This window comes from Phoenix dactylifera, unplaced genomic scaffold, assembly GCF_009389715.1.
Source record: "Phoenix dactylifera cultivar Barhee BC4 unplaced genomic scaffold, palm_55x_up_171113_PBpolish2nd_filt_p 000696F, whole genome shotgun sequence".
NCBI lineage: Eukaryota > Viridiplantae > Streptophyta > Magnoliopsida > Arecales > Arecaceae > Phoenix > Phoenix dactylifera.
The window spans coordinates 216,982-236,825 of record NW_024068079.1 but is presented as its reverse complement, the minus strand read 5'-3'; the positions used below and the strand labels follow the sequence as shown (position 1 = coordinate 236,825).

At 38.0% G+C, this 19,844-nt stretch overlaps 1 protein-coding gene across 14 annotated transcripts in view; it reads right to left on the bottom strand.

Moving 5' to 3' along the window:
* The window catches only part of LOC103698954, a 32,300-nt gene extending 15,738 nt beyond the window's left edge, over nt 1-16,562 (bottom strand). For 4 of the 14 annotated variants that reach the window (XM_039120040.1, XM_039120037.1, XM_039120039.1 and 1 more), the window contains exons 1-8: nt 15,680-16,562; nt 15,375-15,493; nt 15,172-15,278; nt 14,976-15,063; nt 7,217-8,291; nt 7,032-7,086; nt 6,852-6,932; nt 6,173-6,699 (exon numbers count right to left, since the gene is read on the bottom strand). In XM_039120040.1, coding sequence (XP_038975968.1) covers nt 6,173-6,699; nt 6,852-6,932; nt 7,032-7,086; nt 7,217-8,291; nt 14,976-15,063; nt 15,172-15,278; nt 15,375-15,493; nt 15,680-15,824 — 2,197 coding nt within the window. In that variant the 5' untranslated portion in view covers nt 15,825-16,562. Of the gene's footprint in view, nt 1-6,172; nt 6,700-6,851; nt 6,933-7,031; nt 7,087-7,216; nt 8,309-14,975; nt 15,064-15,171; nt 15,279-15,364; nt 15,494-15,679 lie in introns of those variants that run through there. The other 10 variants (XM_039120045.1, XM_039120044.1, XM_039120046.1 and 7 more) reach the window with 8 other exon arrangements.
* Between the last annotated feature and the right edge of the window lie 3,282 nt (nt 16,563-19,844).

Here is a 19,844-nt window from a genome sequence, read left to right as displayed (position 1 = left end):
TAATATCACAGTAAAACAAATCAGATAATATCGTAGTAATATCTAAAACATAGTACTCTTAGATTAATTACAATTTATCAATGAGTTTTATACAAGAAATTGGAATCGCCCAAATTATTCCCCAAAATCACTATAATCAACCTCATGAAAAATTCACACACAAGAGACCATTTCAAATATGTTCTTCAATAAATCTGGATCTACATATTTAAAGAGAAAAAGGCATCACAAAGTTCTTAAAATTTTCTCTAGCAAAATTAATATTAATTAAATATATAGGAAATTAAGTATGAGACAATTAAACACTAATTAGCAGTATTATTATAATAGTAATGATACGGGCACTCAATCTAACCCTAATAAAAACTAAGGCCTGTTTAGCAGAGCTTTTGGTGGGCCAGAAAGCACTTTTTGACCCTCCAAAAGTACTTTTGGATGAAATAGAAGTGTTTGGTTAGCAATCGAAAAGTTGTTTTAGCTTTGCCAGAAAGCTAAAACAGCCTCTTCGGAAAAGCATTTTTAGCATGTCTCGGAAAGCTGTTTTGATTTATAAAACTTTTTTCATTTTGGACCAAAATACCCATGATAAAATATTATAATTACAGAAAATGTCCCTTTATATTTATTAATACATAATGATAATAATTATAATCTTTTATAGCTTTATTATTATATTATATTATATTATAAATATAATATTATATTATATTATATCATAATACATTAATATGTTATGTTATATAATATCAAATTATGTTATATTATTATGCTATATTATACAATATTATATTAATATTACATTATAGTAATATTATACTATATCATATATTGATGTATTAATATATATTATATTTTATTATGCGCTATTGTATAATACTATGCAATATCCTTTATGGTCATTTTGTCATACTAAAAGTACTTTCTCAATTTGTTTACCAACCATATTAAAGTTCCATAGCACTTTAGAAATGTAGTTACCAAACAGCAAATAGCTTTTCATAAAAACTCTACTTCAAAAAATCCTACTTCAAAAAGTTCTACTTCAAAAAGCTCTACTTTCAAAAGCTCTACTTTCAAAAGCTCTACTGCCAACAGCTCAGCCAAACGGGGCCTAAATCCTGTAAATGGCATTCATAAATAATGTAAAAGATACTTATAATAAAAAAGGGCTAAACTTAAAGTTATATAACATTATATAGAAAAAGAAAAGTGTATGCACAAACTTTGTACTTCTAACTCACAAATTAAATTTATGAATAATATGTGTCAATAATAAATTTAAAATATATTTATTACAGCCATATTTGGCTTGCAAGATCAGAGGGTGTGTATGGCCATCAATTTTGCACCCAACCCATTCCCATGTTAGGTAACTCATTTGGACTTCCGAATGTTGATTCCAACAGATGTTGGATTCCCATAAAAAGGGGTAAAGCCACAACATGGAAGAGTTTGGGTATTGTTTCCAAATTATAGTGACAATAAAAAGATATTCCTTTACATGTTGTATTATTAATATTAAGTTTATAATGAAACATATCTATTAGATAATATGATATTACATATTATATTATATTATATTAATAATATGCATTTTACTGATATTATATTATTCTTATATTTTTAACAATAATATTTTATGCTGTATATTGTATTATTAATATATTGCATTTTATAATATTATCAATCATATTATTATTGCATCATAATATATTATACTATATATTAGATTAGTATTCTGTTGTTCAATCAAATTGTTATAATACATTACTACAATGATAATATTGTTATAATTATTACAATATTATAATTATATTGCTATATTATATGGTTCATATTATATTTGAATTATTCTTATAATAACTAAAACAATGTTAATATTAGTATTAATATTATAATAAAATATAAAAATACTTTTATAAGATTAATATTAATATTACTATATAAAAATAATAATACTATTGAACAATAAAATATCTTCTATCATTATAATTATAAAGTTCATATAATTACAAGTTATATAATATTATATAATATATAACATAATCATTATCATACGATTATATAATATTAAGATGTTGTAACAATATTAATATTATGTTGATACTACTAGAATACTAATAATAAACAACATTATTATATGAATACTAATAACAAAATTATATATACTATAATACTTTATAATATATATTTAATAGTTTCTCTAACACTCATTGTTTATTATATTGATATTATCTTATTATAATATTTTAATATTCATATTTGATATGTGTTAGTTCTCAGAAAATTATAATTGCATATTATTTTAAATAATATATTATAATTTGTAAGATATTGTTTATCAAATTATTATTATATCATAAATATAACATTGTATATTGAATTACTATTATAACATTTCATTATAGATTCTAATAACATTATTACAATATATAGTTATAATTATGTACAATATTATAATTACATTGTTATATTACATATTCCATACTATATATTATATTGTTTATATTTAAGTTATTTTGACAAACATTATCATAATATTTTATATAACAAATATTATAATACATTAGCATTATACTATTATTTTATAATATTATTAGTAATATTTAATCTTAATACATCAACTCTAGTAATAATATTATATTATGCTACCAGGTTTTCTAGATTCCTTAGAGATTATCCGGACTACCCAACATGCAAATCAGAATTCATAACAAAGTTTGTCGCATCGATCGGTACTGGCACGTATCGACCATACTGTATTGTGCCGATACCGGATCAGTACGCGGTACAAGAAGCATACCAACACGTAGTATGCCGAACTAGCCCCCATACTGTGGGAGACCGAACGGATCTGATCCCAATCTTCCAAGAAGATGAACCGCCTCAAACCACAGCACCTGAAGACTTTCCTTGGCTGCTAGAGGCGTGGATCACTGGTTCTTTGATGGTGGAGGAGAACAAGAGCCGAGCGGAAATAGGCTCTTCTTCCTTATGGCCTAGGATTCTTAGGGACGACGGCTTACGTGCATGAGAGGAAGAGAAGAGAAGAGAATAGAGTTTTCAGGGAGAAAGAAGTATCATCTGTTTTCATCCCATCCATACACAATATACGTGAGTGTATATATACATGGTTAATCATGACCCAAATCCAAAAACTCCCCTAGGCTAAACCACATGAGAAAGCACTCAACCCAAGCCCATGTACACCCATGACTTGCATGCTCTCTCTTCCTTCGAGCCTAAACCTAGCCCAAGAACAGGGACGGCCCAATACATTTGGAGGCCTAAGGCGGATTCAGTGAATGAGGCCTTTTTTTTAATAATAAATTTTTTTAATAAGTATAAAATACTTAAAAAAAATATATGAAAATAGGTAGCAGTACTGATTAAATAACAGAGATAATGCTTGGCAGTACTGTTTACCATGTCAAGCAAGAGCAGAATAGGAAAAGGTTATCCCATGGCACTTCATGGTCAAGGTAAAGGAAAGAATTTGTCCAGAAAGGAACCTCTCTATGAGAGAAAGTAGGGGCATTATGGGAAATTCACTCTATCTGATTAATAAAAGTCCCATCCCACCATCTCCCCTTCAAGGGAGCACCCAAGCAGCCACTGCAACATCACAGCACAGCAGCCATTCAACCCCCCCTCCCTCCTTTTCTTTCTCTACCCTCCAAGAAGTCCATCTCCAATCCCCCTATCTTTCTTCCTGATGGCCCAGCTGGATCAGGAGTAACGTGAGGGAAGGAGAACCAAGACCAAAACCAAAAAAGAGAAGGGATGAAAGATAAGAGTGGCTTCAGACGTGTATCAAGCCAACCAAATCCCTCTCTCTCTCTCTCTCTCTCTCCAGTCTCCACCCAAAACAAAACTACTATCCCCAACTTCCCAAATTGCCCCTCTGCAGGCCAGAAAACTCTCCACCTCCCTTCCATCAAGGGGGAAGACTCGTACCCAGCTCTTGTTCCCGTTTTATATGGGGCCTTTGCTTCCTTTTGGTCAGCCTCCCAGAGGCCTTCCACTGGCCCGAGGCCTTAGACGACCGCCTCGATCATCTAGGGCTCGGGCCGGCCCGGCCCAAGAATGGATAGCCCCCTCAAGACCCAAATACTTGAGTCTCAAGCAGGTAGAAGACCAAATCCCGTCTCTACCTAAATCTGAAACAGACCAGGGGTCGACCCTTTAACAGCATGAGTCGACCCTTGCTCTTCAGGGGTCGACTCTTTAACAGCATAAGTCGACCCTTGCACTGTTTTCACTGCAGTTTCTTGCATTCCTTACTTTGGATGCATCACACTTGTGCCCACAATCTCCACCTTGATGCTCCAAAGCCTCTGCAAGCCCCACCTGGTTCGTCAACCCCATCAACCCCACACAAGAGAGAACTATCCCATGGAAGAATCTTCGTAAGTCCATTCGACTGGTTCTTCGTATGAACTTTCACCAGCATCACTTCACCATCCTCCACTAACTCTCTGATCCTGTGGTACCTCACGTCTATATGCTTTATATGAGCATGATAGACTGGATTCTGAACCAATTGCAGAGCACTCTGACTGTCGCTATGCAGCACCACTGTACTCTGCTTCACCTCCATCTCCTGAATGAGTCTCTTCAACCAAAGAGCCTCCTTGGCAGCCTCTGTGATCCCTATGTACTCGGCCTCTGTGGTGGACAAGGTCGTGATAGGTTGAAGGATCGATCTCCACGAAACCGGTCCACTAAACATGCTGAACACATAACCTGTAGTAGACCTCCTCGTATCCAGATCACCTGCAAAATTTGCATCCACAAACCCTTCCAATGGACCTGAAAACTTCCTTGAGGCATTGGAGTTCCTTCCATGTCCATCTTGCTGCTCAAAAGTCAGACCAAGCTTCCGAGTTCCTTGTAGATACCGCAAAATCCACTTCAGTGCCTGCCAGTGCTCCTTCCCCGGGTTTGCCATGTACTTGCTCACCTGGCTCACTGCATGTGCTATGTCGGGCCTACAACACACCATAGCATACATCACGCTGCCCACGGCACTGGCATATAGAACTCTATCCATGTACTCTTTCTCTTCATCTGTCTGGGGGGACTGCAACTTCGAAAGAGACATGTGGCTTGCAAGCGGTGTTCCAACCGGTTTGGATTTACCCATCCCAAACCTCATCAAGACCTTCTGAATGTATCCTCCCAATGACAAGTGGAGGACACCCCTTGCTTCTATCTCTGCAAATCTCCATTCCAAGAATTTTCTTGGAAGGACCCAAATCCTTCATCTCAAATTCAGTAGACAATGCTGATTTCAGCTCATTCACTGCATTGATACTCCTGCTGGCAATGAGCATATCATCCACATATAGAAGCAAATATAGAGCATTCTCCTCATCCACATCCTTCACATAGACACAATTATCATGCTCACATCTGGAAAACCTCTCATACCACTGTCGGGGTGACTGCTTCAAACCGTAGAAAGATCTCTTCAATAGACACACTTTTTCTTCCAACCCCGGATGCCTGAAACCAGCTGGTTGCTGCATGTATATCCTCTTCTCTAGGCTCCCATGTAAGAACGCCGTCTTCACATCCATCTGCTCCAATTCCATATCATACTGTGCTACCAAAGACAGCAACACCCGAATTGAAGTATGCCGCACTACCGGAGAGAATACCTCTGTGTAGTCCACTCCCTCTCTCTGTGAATTTTCCTTGGCTACTAGCCTTGCCTTGTACCTAACTCCACCTTGCTCTGAAGGCACCTCTTTCTTTGTGAAAACCCATTTAGAACCAATGGCCCGAGCACCTTCCGGTAGATCCACAAGCTGCCATGTCTTATTCTTCTCAAGAGACTGCATCTCTTCCATCATGGCTTGAATCCATGACTCCCTTTCTGAGCTCTCCATGGCATCTTCAAATATCTCTGGATCTCCATTGGCAGTGATGAGAGCATAGGAGATGGTCACATCAATGCCATACCTGACAGGCTTAAAAATGATGCACTTTTGCCTATGCGGTGCAACTCCCCTGACAAGGTACCTCAAACCAGAACTTTGTGGCTCTACCTACACCTCTTCCTGGACTGATGGCCCTCCTAGCTGGTCCTCCACATATGTGGGAACATGCTTACCAAATTCCATCTCAAAAGAAACACGCTTCGAGGTAGAATTTGAAGGAATATCACCTGCTAGTGAGTGCCGTCCACTGCTGTCCTGCCCAGCCTTTTGCGCTTCATCTGCTACTCCCGGCCTCTTTAGGATGCTCTCTTCATCAAAAATAACATTCCTACTGATGGTGGACTTCTGTGAATGAGGATCCCACAGCAAATAACCCTTGACCCTTTGTGGATATCCGATGAAGACCATCTTCTGTGATTTCGGATCAAGTTTGCTTCTTTCGATTGCCTCCACTAATGCATAGGCTGGGCAACCGAATACCTTTAGGTGGCCAAGCTCCACCTTCTTCCTACTCCAGATCTCCTCTGGAATGCCTCCATCAAGCTTTCTATTGGGGGACCTGTTAACAAGAAAACAAAAAAAAGTTATCGCATCACCCCAAAACGTTTTGGGAAGTGATGTCTGCAGCCTCAAACTCCTGGCCTTCTCTGTCAATGTACGGTTCATCCTCTCGGCCACACCGTTCTGTTGGGGAGTCATCCTCACTGTGAGATAGTGTTTGATCAGTAGCCAAGAGATAGAGTTCACCATTGAACTACAAAACAAGGATCAAAACTGTAAGGTTCAACAAAACAAACTGAACTACTAAATATTATGCCTTCTTATTCAGTTCACTGTATCACCCCAACAAAGTGAACTTATACAACAAAAAGCAAGCAACAAATAAGTGTCGGTGCTTGATTGTACCTTAACATAGTGCAGAAATGATTATTACGGAAAAAGACACCCAGTTCTCTTTCTTTAATACCTTCTTGTAAGCAAAATAACCTGTGAAAGAAGAGACAAGTTTAAAAGAATATAATTTTTCTTCATACATTCGTATCACAGAAAGAAAAGCAACTGCATCAGGTCATGATGAATATGTACCCATAGATAGTCAATTGGCTTGCATTATTTTCCAGAAAATTCTTTATCAGTTGCCCTAAAAACAAATAATTGCATATAAATAATTGCATATGTATTAAAACAGATGCAAGAACCATTTAGATACCAGAAAAAGGGGACAGATGGACTCAAAAATCTGCATGACTAAAGGTTATCCAAACCCTTACATTGGTGTCGAGCAACAACATCTTTCAAATTTGTAGGACTGTTATCCTCTTCTGTTTTGTCATCCTGCTCAGCAAGAACCACCTCGCCTTCATAGACTGGCTCTCGGTTTTGAAATGCCGTATGTCCAGATTCAAGAATGTGTTCTTCTCTTTCAAGGCTTGAACTGACAACCACAGAAACATCTGAAGGCTTTTCTCTTTCACTTGCGGAAGGGAGATAAGAACAATGGACAACTGGACCAGAAAAAACTGCCGAGTTGCAATCGATCAGATCATCAGTGGGCTTATCATGAATTTGAGATGTGGAGATGTCTTCAGTGCATGTTTGTCTCACAGATTTATCCCCTCCTGAAGCAATCCTTAGGTCTTCATTAGTGCAGCACCCATTAGAACCATCTTTATCAGTAGATCGCAAAGGCAGAGACACATTCTGTATTAACATATGAGTCCTTACATTCTCCACTGAATCACTGGACATTAAAAGTTCCACAGATCCTTCAGAGACTGTCTGACCAGAGTTATTTCCAGAACTGATCCTCGGAACTGAAGAACTATCCTCTGATGTGGCACCATCCTTCCAATCACTGGATGTAATGGATTCTTGTCCTGCAAACAAGTCTAACTGATACGATTGTTGAGATTCAACTCCATTTTGTACCCCCAAAGAATCAGCAAGAGTTCCTGATCCAAAACACTTAGAATGTGTGCTTTCCTCTAAATTAGGAGATGGATTACTCCAATCAAAAACAGGGGACATGGAATCCTTAACAGGATTGGACATTTCAGCTCTAGAGAGGTTCAAGGCTCTCATCAGCTCCTCTTCTTCTTCTATGTCATCACTCCCTCTTGTTTGATCAACAGTGGCTGAGACTGGATAATCATCAATTGATCTACCTCTTGAAAGGCTTGGCGATGGAACTCCCAAGGTTGCAGTTGCTGCAGCAGCAAAATCAACAGAGTCTTCTTCTTGCACGTCCTTATTTTCCCCCTCAGATTTCCTTGTTTCGAAAGCAACAAGCTCAGCAACAAGCATATTATAAGACTTAGATCCAATTGCTTCTGCAGTATCAGTGTCCTGGAAAATAGCAGATCCTGTCAATGATATGAAGCACAAGAATAGTAACTCAGATTAACCAAAATTTTGCCTTAAAATTAATGCCCAAACATCCAACATAATTGTCATTGTACATCAATGACCTTGCTGTAATTAACCATGACAGATAGGGTACAGAAGAACAAGGCAAAGCTGCAAGCAAATAATGCCAGGAACATGAAAACAAGCAATGTGCAAAAAAGAAAGGCACAAATAAAAGCTACGGATGGCAAGAAAGACAGTTGACTCTTGCAGTCAAATAATCATTTAGTTGTGAAACAAAAATAAAATGAAATAGGCATGAGAGGCTTAATATGCAACAAAATGATTGGTCATAAATCTCCAGGCAATGGAGACAAACATCCTGAGTCCTGACTTTGTTTAAATACCTCAAGCAAGTAGAATGAGTGAATAAGTGGCAAAACACAAGTGCACTAGAGACTTGTTGGTTCAATGTAACTCTGAAAAGCAGAACCATTGGAATTTAATGAACTACAGTTTTACTGATAGTGTTTGCCATATGCAGTCCTAGCAACTTCGAGTGTCTGTTTAAGGTTGCAACACTGAATGATTAAAGTTATGTCAACTAAAATCAAATCTGGCTATGCTTGCATAGCTTCAAGATGATCAAGCAGGATAGGATTGGGTTATCTCTTGTTGAAGCAGATTAAGCAAAATTACATTAAATTAGGTCAGATGCCGCCTGGTTGGACCAAGTAGTGAGCAAAGATATGTCAAGCCCCAGCCTGCTTGCATCCCTTATTCCACCTCCTAGAACCTGACATCATTCCCCCTAGGCAGAAGTCAAATTGATGATGCAGATCAAAGTCCAGTTGATGACCTACGCCCTCAATAGGACTAACAATTCGAGCAATCTAATTGCAACAGAACAAACAAGTACTAAGGTCGGGTGAAACCTACGAGCATAAAATAGGATAGTAGGAGGCAGTTTTGTGGTATCAAGCGAAGAAGAAAATCATGGGGTCAGCTCACAAGGTTAGGTGGAAGGTGACATCACATAAGCCAAAATGTGCTAAAAGAAATCAAGCTTGAGCAAGATATGCAGATGGGATTCAAGGGCTTTAATTAAATAAGGAAATGCACTAAACTGCATATTGTTTACAACTGTCAAGATGGCCTGCAATGGGCTGCTTGGAAGCATAATAACAAGTTGATGAGCTTAAAATAAGAGTAATAAATTGCTGACTCAAGATAAGAAACACAAGGTAGGTTGCTTTATTAACCTGCTTCCTCAACACTTCCTACCAAGGTTTTAAGTCACGGCAAGACAGGGGGCGTCCGGCTATCCCATCCCATTCCCGTGAGATAACGAGACCTAGAATGGGTGCAAGAATCCAAAACCCACATCCATGAGCCATCCCGCCCATCTTGCCTTCATCCCAGCCAAGTCACAAACTGAAATGGGCAATTCCACCATCTATTATAGTGGAGAGAAAATTAAAAAATAAAATAAATCTTCCCCCAACTAACAATCATACTTTTTCTCAAAATAAAATAAATCTTCCTCCAACCACCACCACCAACAACCGATGTACCTCGAAGCTGAGGGAATCATCAAGCATTGGAAATGCCAGATCCGATGAAGAACATCCTACATAAGCATTGGAGGCTAGAGAGAGGAAAAGGGGAAGTGATCAACGGAAGAGAGGAGGAGAAGGAAAGAAATAAAAAAAGAGGGTGGAGAATGGAAGATTTTGAATGGGGTGAGTAAATTTTTTCTTAAGTACTCAAATCCAAATACTTTAAGAAAATAATTATTTACGCTTTTAGGCCATTAGTGGTTAGGGGCTGAAACTTTGCACGATGCTCATACCATGTGCACAAGTTTGAACACCACGGTCATCATAAAAACTTTCCTCAAAATAATATTACATAAAAAGAAAAAAAAATAAAAGTCAAAAGTATTTAATTTTTTCTTCGAAATAATATTATTTAAAAAAGCACAAATATAAAAAAGAAGATATATTACATATATACATATATAACATTATATATTCTCAAAATTAATATTATATAAAAATCAAAAAATTGCTCATCCTACATCTCTCTAACCATAAAATTTTCAAACTCAGAAGAACAGGTCACCATGTTAATTATCCAAAGTAATAATTTAAGAAAATGAAGCAATAAAAACAAATATGTATGCACACTTAAGCTTATTTTGTCATACAATATGACAGTCTTGCTTACTTCATTGCCACTCATGCGGGCACCTAAGCATTAATTTCTAAATTTCAACACTAGAGTACTAAAGGTAAAATAACCATGCGATTGAGCTGTGTGCAGGAAACATTGCCACTTTAACATCAAATCATATCATTTTTGCCCTAACAAGGGCTTGTGCATTATCAATTATAAGAAATCATTACTGGGTAATCAAGAAAGGATCATTGATAACATAGAACACCGCAAGAAATTATAGTGTCAGTTAAGGTACGCGGTACCGACTGTACCGATGTACCGGTGGGCATCGGTACCGGTACGGTACCGAACCAAACCGAGCCGAACCGGTACGGTACCGATGGGGCTAAAAGCCAAAAAAAATTTGGAACCCGTACGGACTGGTCGGTTCGGATCGGTACCGGTTCGGTACGGGCCGGTACCGATCGGTACCGGTCGGTACGGTTCGGTACCGAAATATATAGCTGTACCGTACCGGCAGAATCCGGTACCGGTATGTACCGGCCGGTACCGACCCGTACCGACCGGTACGGCAGACCATGGTGTCAGTTTTAGATATATGAACAAGACAGTAATGATCCAAAAAGTGTCAAAATATTCAATCAACAAGTTTTAGCACATGATAGATCAATATATACAGATCTCCTTAGCTTATACAAAAAATTGCTCTCATGAAATCTGACACTAGCAAGTCTTAATACAGCCTAGTTAGCATTGATCTAATGGGGCGAAGTAATATTAGCTGGCATCATTTGATCAACTACGAAATACTAACAAGCAATATTCAGATAATTATATTTTCATTTAAAAAAAGCTTATCACCTTAGACTTAAAGTACACTAAATGAGGTAAATTTGTCTTACATATATTATTTTTAAAGTTCAAATATATTTTAAAAATAAATAAAAAATAATAAAATTTCATAAGTAAATTAAGAAAAAATTAAAAATATTAAAAAAAGGGTCCCAAGCAAGTACTAGGATGCTTGACCAAGAGGACACTAGGATGGGGTGGGACACGGGGTGTCCTGTTCCATGAAAAAATTAGGACACCACCTTCCCACAAGATTTAAAACCTTGCTTCCTACTATAAGATTTTTCGAGAGAGCGCTCCCCATACCCACCTACAAATCCACTCATGCACTGAATCACACTTCAGGAGACTAAGGTCTTGATGTCAAAATTCAAACCAAGAATGGGTAAGCACACTACACCACCATTCATGTAGAATATTAAGGTTAAAGCTCTCTAAAATTGGACAACCCTAATTTAATCATATTTTTAAGGATTTTTTGCACATATACGCTTCTAAATATACAAAATTGCATAAACACCCTTGTAAAGTTATTATTTGCATGTATACCCTTATAAAATACTTATTTTGCATGTCGACACTTCTTTTTCTTTCTTCTTTATATATATATATATATATCTGTATCATCTAATATCGTTAAAAAATAAATAGTTTAAATTTAAAATAATTGAAATACCCTTACAGATAGACATGCAAAAAAAAAAATTTATAAGGATATATACACAAATAGTAACTTTACAAGAATTTTCATGCAATTTTGCATATTTAGGAGGGTATACACTTACAAAAATCTAATAAAAATGATCAAAATTCAATAAAGATAATTTAGTTGTTCTTAATAAAAAAATGACAAAAAAATTAATATTATCATGTCACATAATCTCATATTAATATCAACTCTTATAGAATAAATCATGTTGCTTTTATAAAATTCTCGCCTCAACAAACAAACAATAACTCGATATTTATGAATCATTAAAAAAAATTTACTAGTCTCAATATATATAATTAATTTAAATTCGATATGCTTTAATCTTTTAAAAATAATGAAGAATATATAGATTTCTTAAACTCAATAACGATAATTATATCAAAATTAAATGGAGAATAGCATTACCAAAATGATCACTTAATATTCTGACTTCACCAAGTTAAGATCTTAAACAAAGAAAATTGATAATGTGACTTGACCTTTTTATGACTTGTTGATCCAACTAAATCATGAAAGACTTAGTAAATCTCAGCCGAGTTTTGATTTTTTTGACTGTATACCCTTCTAAATATGAGAAATTGCATGAATATCCTCTCAAAGTTGCTATTTACATGTATATCCTTATATTTTTTTTTTTGCATATCTACCTGTAAGGGTATTTCAGTCATTGTAATTTTAAGTCGTTTGTTTTTTAGCGACATTAGATGGTACGTGTACATATGCCAAAAAAAAAGGATATACAAGCAAAACAAGTATTTTATGAGGATATACATGCAAATAGTAATTTTACGAGGATGTTCATGCAATTTGTATATTTAGGAGGGTATATATACAAAACATTCTTTTTAAATTGAAAACCCACTAATATATTAAAATTATTTTAAGAATTGTTCTGATAACAACCTACAAATTGTAAACATCCTTGAAGAATTGACTGTTAACTGCACTCAAACATGTCCAAACTATGTGCATAACCATGAAAAAAGCTTTTAGTATTTAGAAATAGGATAGCACCTGAAATTGACAAGTCTTAGATAAAAATTGTATTTTATCAAAGAAAATTTGATAAAATATATGAGGTAAAACAAATTAGGAAGAAGATGGGAATATAATGAGGTAAGATTTGGATAAAACGAACATGGAAAAGTATTGCCAAATATGTTGTCTAAGAAGCATAAGGTGAACATATCATTCACATCCTTTGCAGAAAGCCTAGTATTTTAATGAGAATACAATAGAAGCTTACCCAAGGATTGTTGTGCCGGAATCGGGACCCGAACTGGTTATCTGGCGATACGGAACGGTATGGCCCCGTGTCGTTCCGTGTCGGGCCTATACCGACGCAGTAGAGGGGCCGGAAGAGAAGAAGAACAAGAGAGAGGAAAAGAGAGAGAGAAGGGGGACAGAGGGAGGGAGAGAAGGACCAGCGGAGGCTAGCGAAGTACCCACAAGCAGCACGGAGGAGGCGAAGGACCGGCAAGCCACCTCTGATTCTCCTGTTTCGTTTAAAACAGAAGTCCCAAAAGGGGCCTTTTTATTTTTACAATTTTTAAGTGAATTTTTAAAAAAAATTAAGTAAAGTCGGCAAGGAGTTTGGATAGGATTAGCTATCTTAAATGTGAGGCCCACTCCAATACCGCACCTAAAAATATTGTCGACCTGTATGCAGCATTTATTTCATCTGAACAATAAGAAGATGACAAGTTAATATGTCATTCACAACTTAAGACTCGCACCACAAAGAGAAGAAAAAGAAAATGTAATACAAAGGATGATAAGTTCATCCTAAAATCTTATGATAGTAATGTGGCAAGACCAATTAAACATCTTTTGGTCAGATCTTAGAAAAATTATCCTCATATTATTGAGATCAAGGATCTCCGTCTCGGTTAGACCCCGTACCGATGCCACACTAACACTATGTCAGTACGGCATGGCACGGAATTTTTTCGGCGTACCGAGTGTCGGTATATCTCCCGTACCAGATAATGGTACCGAACCAATATGGTACAGTATGCTCCGTACCGCCCGGTATAGCGAACCATGGTTAAGATAATGATCAGGCTCAGAAAAAATTGTCCATATTCCGCATTCTACTAATGATTACTTGATCACAAGTCAATCTACAGAAGTCATTGACATAATGATCATCAGTATCTCGGAACTTAATGACATCTTGCTATAAAAGTTGGATGTCATCAAGGGCTATGTTCATCAATCATGCTAGAAACAATAGGCAAGACAATGTGGAGAAAATAGGGAGGTGCACTAATAAAAATACAAATATTCTCAATGAAGATCGAATAAATGGACAGATGTCATATATATGTCCACCAACGTCAAAGTGAGAGACACGAAACCAAATTAGCAAGTTTCAACATTTAGTGCAAGAAAACAATAACTATTAGAATCATGATCTGCCGTACCGGTCCGTACCGGCCGGTACGGGCCGGTACGTACCGGTTCGGCCTGGGACCGGTACCGGATCAGCGTGAAATCCGGTACCGGTAGTTTATTGTTGAAGGACCGGTACAGGACCGGTACGGACCGGTTCGGACCGGTACGGGACCGATTTCGTACCGGTCCGGGCCGCCACCGGTACGCTGACCGGTACCGGTACGGCGGACCTTGATTAGAATAAAAGAAAACAAAGGCATGTGGCACAATAAAGCTAACTGACGATGACATCCAGCCATACGTTTGGCATTATTATAAGAAAAACAAGCACCATTTTACAACAAACGAAGTGAGTGAGTTAAACAAAGACATGTCACCAAGATAACGTTCTGAGCATAAAGGCTGTCAAACATGAATAATGATGCCTGAACACAGAACCCAGACTTCTTCAAAGTATTGTCAAACAGCCTAGAGAAATGATTACATTGAAAATAAGACAAGCTTAAAAAGCCAAAACAAATCCAAGTGCTGCAGAATAGTACCTGAGGATCAACTATCCACCCATGGTACAAACCGATATCAAGGAGATCAAATATAGTGCATTCCCGTGTAAATTCAAAATCATTTATCCTACATAATTAAGCAAAACTATTGGGATCCAGTATAGAACATCTGTACAAAAAGAGCAGCTTTATAAGGTGATAATGACAATAGCTAAGAGCTTTAATTGATACTCACTTCCTGAAATGCACATTGACATCGATCCCTGTAGCAAGACAAGGCAGCAGATCAATTGCATCCGCTATGTTCTGTTGCTGATTCCTAACATACCCGTCATCCTTGTCCTGCATGCAGCAAAAAGAAAGAATCAGTACACAAGGGCACAACTTTGAACGGCATTCGGCATCTTATCCATCTCCACCAAATCCACCTATGGGAACCTGAACGTTGCTGTTAGAATCAATCAGCCTTTCTGCGACAAGAGAAAGCAGCTTCTGCAACGACACCTCCGACGCATCCGAACTCAGATTAAGGTTATGCCTCAGCAGGAGAACATTACCTAAAAAACAAAAATTCAAGAAAAACATCACCAGACGGCCAAACTATCTCCAAATTAAATCAATCTAAGCAAACTTTTCATCGTCATCCCTCCAAATAGAAAAGATCAAACGGAACAAGAAAGACAGCCACATTTCCGCATCCAAGAAAGCAAATGAAATTGAGGGGAAAAACAGAAAGGGCTCACAGATGGCGATCAGAGGACAGGGCCCGTTGTTGTTCTGGAGGATGATTGGGGTGGAGCGGCCAAGGAACTGGACGACCTTCGTCTTGTAGACCACCTCCAGTTCCGCCCCGGCCTCCGCCTCCTTCCTCTGCTCCTCCGTCGACATGACCGACCTCCGATCGCCGCCCAAATATCCCTCTCCCTCCCCTCTCGCTCCAGAGAAATCCAACCCGCGGAACAGCGTTAGAGCGAGCGAGAGAGGGAGCGAAAATAAAAATATAGATAGAAGAGCAGATATTTTAGTTGACAGCGAACCCAATTACCCAAACCCCCGTCGCCTTTTTGGGCCCTCATAATTTATTCTCTCTGCATTTCCGGCGGACGATGGGATGTTTTCTTGTACCAAAAAAACAAAAAACAAAAAAAAAGGAAACTAATGACCAGCTTTTTTTTTTTTTTTTTTTCAATAGCCGGCCGCGGCCGCCGCCGGCCCCGACCAGCTCCCTCCTGAGTCCCCTCCCGCGGCTGCCCCGGCACATTCCCCTTCCACACCGTCGGGAAGCCTCCTGCCCCTACGGTGGGGAGGTGCCGAAGAAGAGGAAAAAGAAGGGGGCACCCTCTCGCTTCCCACAGCCGGCCCCGGCCCGACCCCCTCCCGCATCCGCCGTGGCCGACACTGGCCACGACCCCGCCCCCTCCCGCGTCTGCTGCGGCTCGACTCCTTTCTTACGCCACCGGTCTCGCGGGAGGAGAAGAGTTCTCCTTTGGCCAGTCGCGGCCAGCCGCCGCGGCGCAGCCCGGCCCCCTCCTGCAGTCGCTGCGGCTGCGGCCCGGCCACCTCCTGCAGCCACCACGGCCCGGCCTCTTCCGACAACGCTGGTCTTGTGGGAGGAGAAGAAAGGATAAGAAAGAAGAAAGGAGGGAGAAGAGAAGAAAAAAGAAAAGAAAAAAAGAAGAAAAGTAAAGAAAAATTAAAAAAAAAGCAAAAAAAAAGAAAAATAAATAAATAAATAAATGCATAAATATATATATAAATGAATGAATAAATAAATAAATAAATAAGATAATAGATAAATATAGTTTAATAAAATAAAATAATAAATAAATAAATGAAGAAGGGAGGTCGGGCCACGGCCGCCGCGGCTGCCGCAGGCGGCGCCGGCTGTGGCCCAGCCCCTTCCCAGGCCCTCTCTCGTGGCCGTCCCGGCTCTACCTCCTTCTGGCACTGCTGGCTTCGTGGGAGGAGAAGAAAGGAGAAGAAAGAAGAAAAAAGAAAAAAGAAGAAGGGGAGAAGAGAAGGAAAAAAAAGAAAATAAATAAATAAATGCAGAAATATATATATGAATGAACGAATAAATAAATAAATAAATATATTTTAATGAAATAAAATAATAAATAAATAAAAAGAAAAATAATGAGTGGGTAACAAATAATCTGATCTTTATGATATTGATAGGTACAGTGGATTTGTCGCCGTTGAAATTAGTTAAATAAGCTCGGAACTTAATTCATATAGTCTCAAATATAGTTAAGTCACCATTGCAATTAGGTTAGTAAGCTTGGTACAGAGGTAATATAACATGTACACATTTAAGTAAGCTTGGCATGCTGTTAATCAATGTTTGAACACTTAATCTAGCCGGACTAGCACACAATTAAATCTTCTCGGCATACAGTTAAGTAAGCTTGGAACACACTTAATCTAGCCTGGCATGCAGTTATTGTTAGATGTATGCCTTAGAAACCAATCTGGCTGACACATTATTAATTCTGGGACATAGTTTTGTACTTGACTTTATTATTATTGAATAATAAATGGGCATCTTTTTCATTCATATTATGTATGTGTCTATGAATCGTCCAAAAAATTAATAAGATGATGATGTATATTCTCAAGAGTTGAGAATTTGAGCCATGTGTCATTGGTGATTAATTCCTGAATGCTCCTGATCGATGGATCATCACGAGGACGGTGATTAATCCGATGAGACTAGTGCACAGATCGCTTTCCTTTTGGATAGACGAGTCTCGAGTCCACAGTGTACTAAGCGTGACCAAAGCAAGAAGTCACTTGTATGTCTATCCACTCGTCAGTGACTTGCTTGATGTTGCAGTAGTGTGACTAGTCCTTTGACCTGCAGTGCTTCGGCTATTCACAGTGAAGTTGCTGTAGTTTGACTGCACGTATACATGGTCTCTAGCCATATGGGTCCTTGTGGTGTAGATTGGCTACAGTAGGTTCACTGTAGGAGTAAGATATGCACCTACATGGAATCAATCAAACTTGATAGATAAGGAGCGATCCTATGTGATTTATAAGACTGAGTTCGTGAGACCTCGGCCGGGGCAGTATGTATAGTGGAAAAAGAGTTTTCCACTCTCGAACTAAAGTCGAATAAATCTTGATATATGACAGACGATGAGGTTTGACGAGTTATCCATGACCTCCGTCTTGTAGGGATTAGGGATCCACGATAGAAGGACTGTATCATATGATAACTGTACCTAGAGATTCATCATTCCATTCTACTGGGTTGCCACTACATGCTGCTAGGTGTCACTGGTGGATGGTGAGACTCACAGGGACTATCTTGATGGTCGATGATTCGTGGTGAGACGAGTTGGAATTGTTCCAACCCATTGAAAGAAGTTTTTAATGATATTGTGATAGAGATCGCAACATATCTCACTACCAGACAGAATAGAACCTATGGGGTCACACACATTATAAGTATTGACCGATCCGATGGTTGAATTGTGATTTAAAATTACAAGTTTGAGATTGTCAATCTGATTGATAATTGGTTTAACCCACTAAGAATTAATTGTTAGAAGTATGTCCTAGAAGCCAATTTGGCAGACACATTGTAATTGTTCTGGGACATAAAATTTGCACTTGATCTTTTTATTAATTAATAAAATTGAGCATTCTTTTCATTCATGTTATTATGTGTCCATGAATCATCCTAGGAGTTAATAAGATAATAACACATATTCTCAAGAGTTGAGAATTTAAGACATGTGTCATTAGGTGATTAATTCCTAAATTGCTCTTGATCGATAGATCATCACGAAGGACGGTGATCGATCCGATGAGATTAGTACACAGATCACTTTTCTTGATGGACGAGTCTTGAGTCCACAGTGTGGGGACATTGGAGTGATTGTGCAAGTGCTTGTTAGAAAATAAAGGTACTGAGCGTAACCAAAGCAAGAAGTCACTTGGATATCTATCCACTCGTCAGTGACTTACTTAATGCTGCAGTTGTATGACTGGTACTTAGACCTGCGATGCCTCAGCTATTCACGGTAAGGTTGTTGTATCCATAAGGATCCTTGTGGTGCAAATTGGCTGCAGTAGGTTCACTGTCGGATTAGGGTTGCATCTAGATGGGATCTATCAACCTTGATAGATTAGGAGTAATCCTATGTGATTTATGAGACTAAGTTCGAAAGGCCTTGGCCATGGCAGTTTTGAAAAAGGAGTTTTCCAATCTCGAACATAAGTCAAATAAATTTTGACATATGACTGACGATGGGGTTTGACAAGTTATCCATAACCTCCGTCTTGTCGGGATCTATGAGAGAGGTATTGTATCATACGCTAACTGCACCTAGAGGTTCATCTATTCCGTTCTGCTGGATTGCCACTATATGCTGCTAGGTGTCACTAGTAGATTATGAGACTCGAAGGCATTCACTTGATGATCAAGAACCCTGAAGAGAAGAGTTGAAATTGTTTCAACCCATTGAAAGGAGTTTCAATGATATTGTGATGGTAATCACAATATATCTCACTACCAGACAGAATAGAACCTATGGGGTCACACACATAAGAGGTTTTGATCGTTCCGATAGTTGAATTGCGATTTAGAATCGCAATATATCTTGATTGTCAATTTGATTGATAATTGGTTTAAACTCACTAAGAGTTAGTGAGTTAAAGAAGGAAGATTTGCAATTAGATTGCAATTAAATTTGATTCAATTAGGCTTAACCTTATTGGATAAGGATGGGAAGTCCTAATTGATTAGAACTCCTTATTAGATAAGGAACTTAATTCATAAAGTCCAATTTGGATCCTAATTGGATTAGGATTCACATGAGTCAAATTGGAGGACAAATTGAATCCTAATTGGATTAGGATTCAATTAATTTAGAGGGACCACATATTTCCTAATTAGAT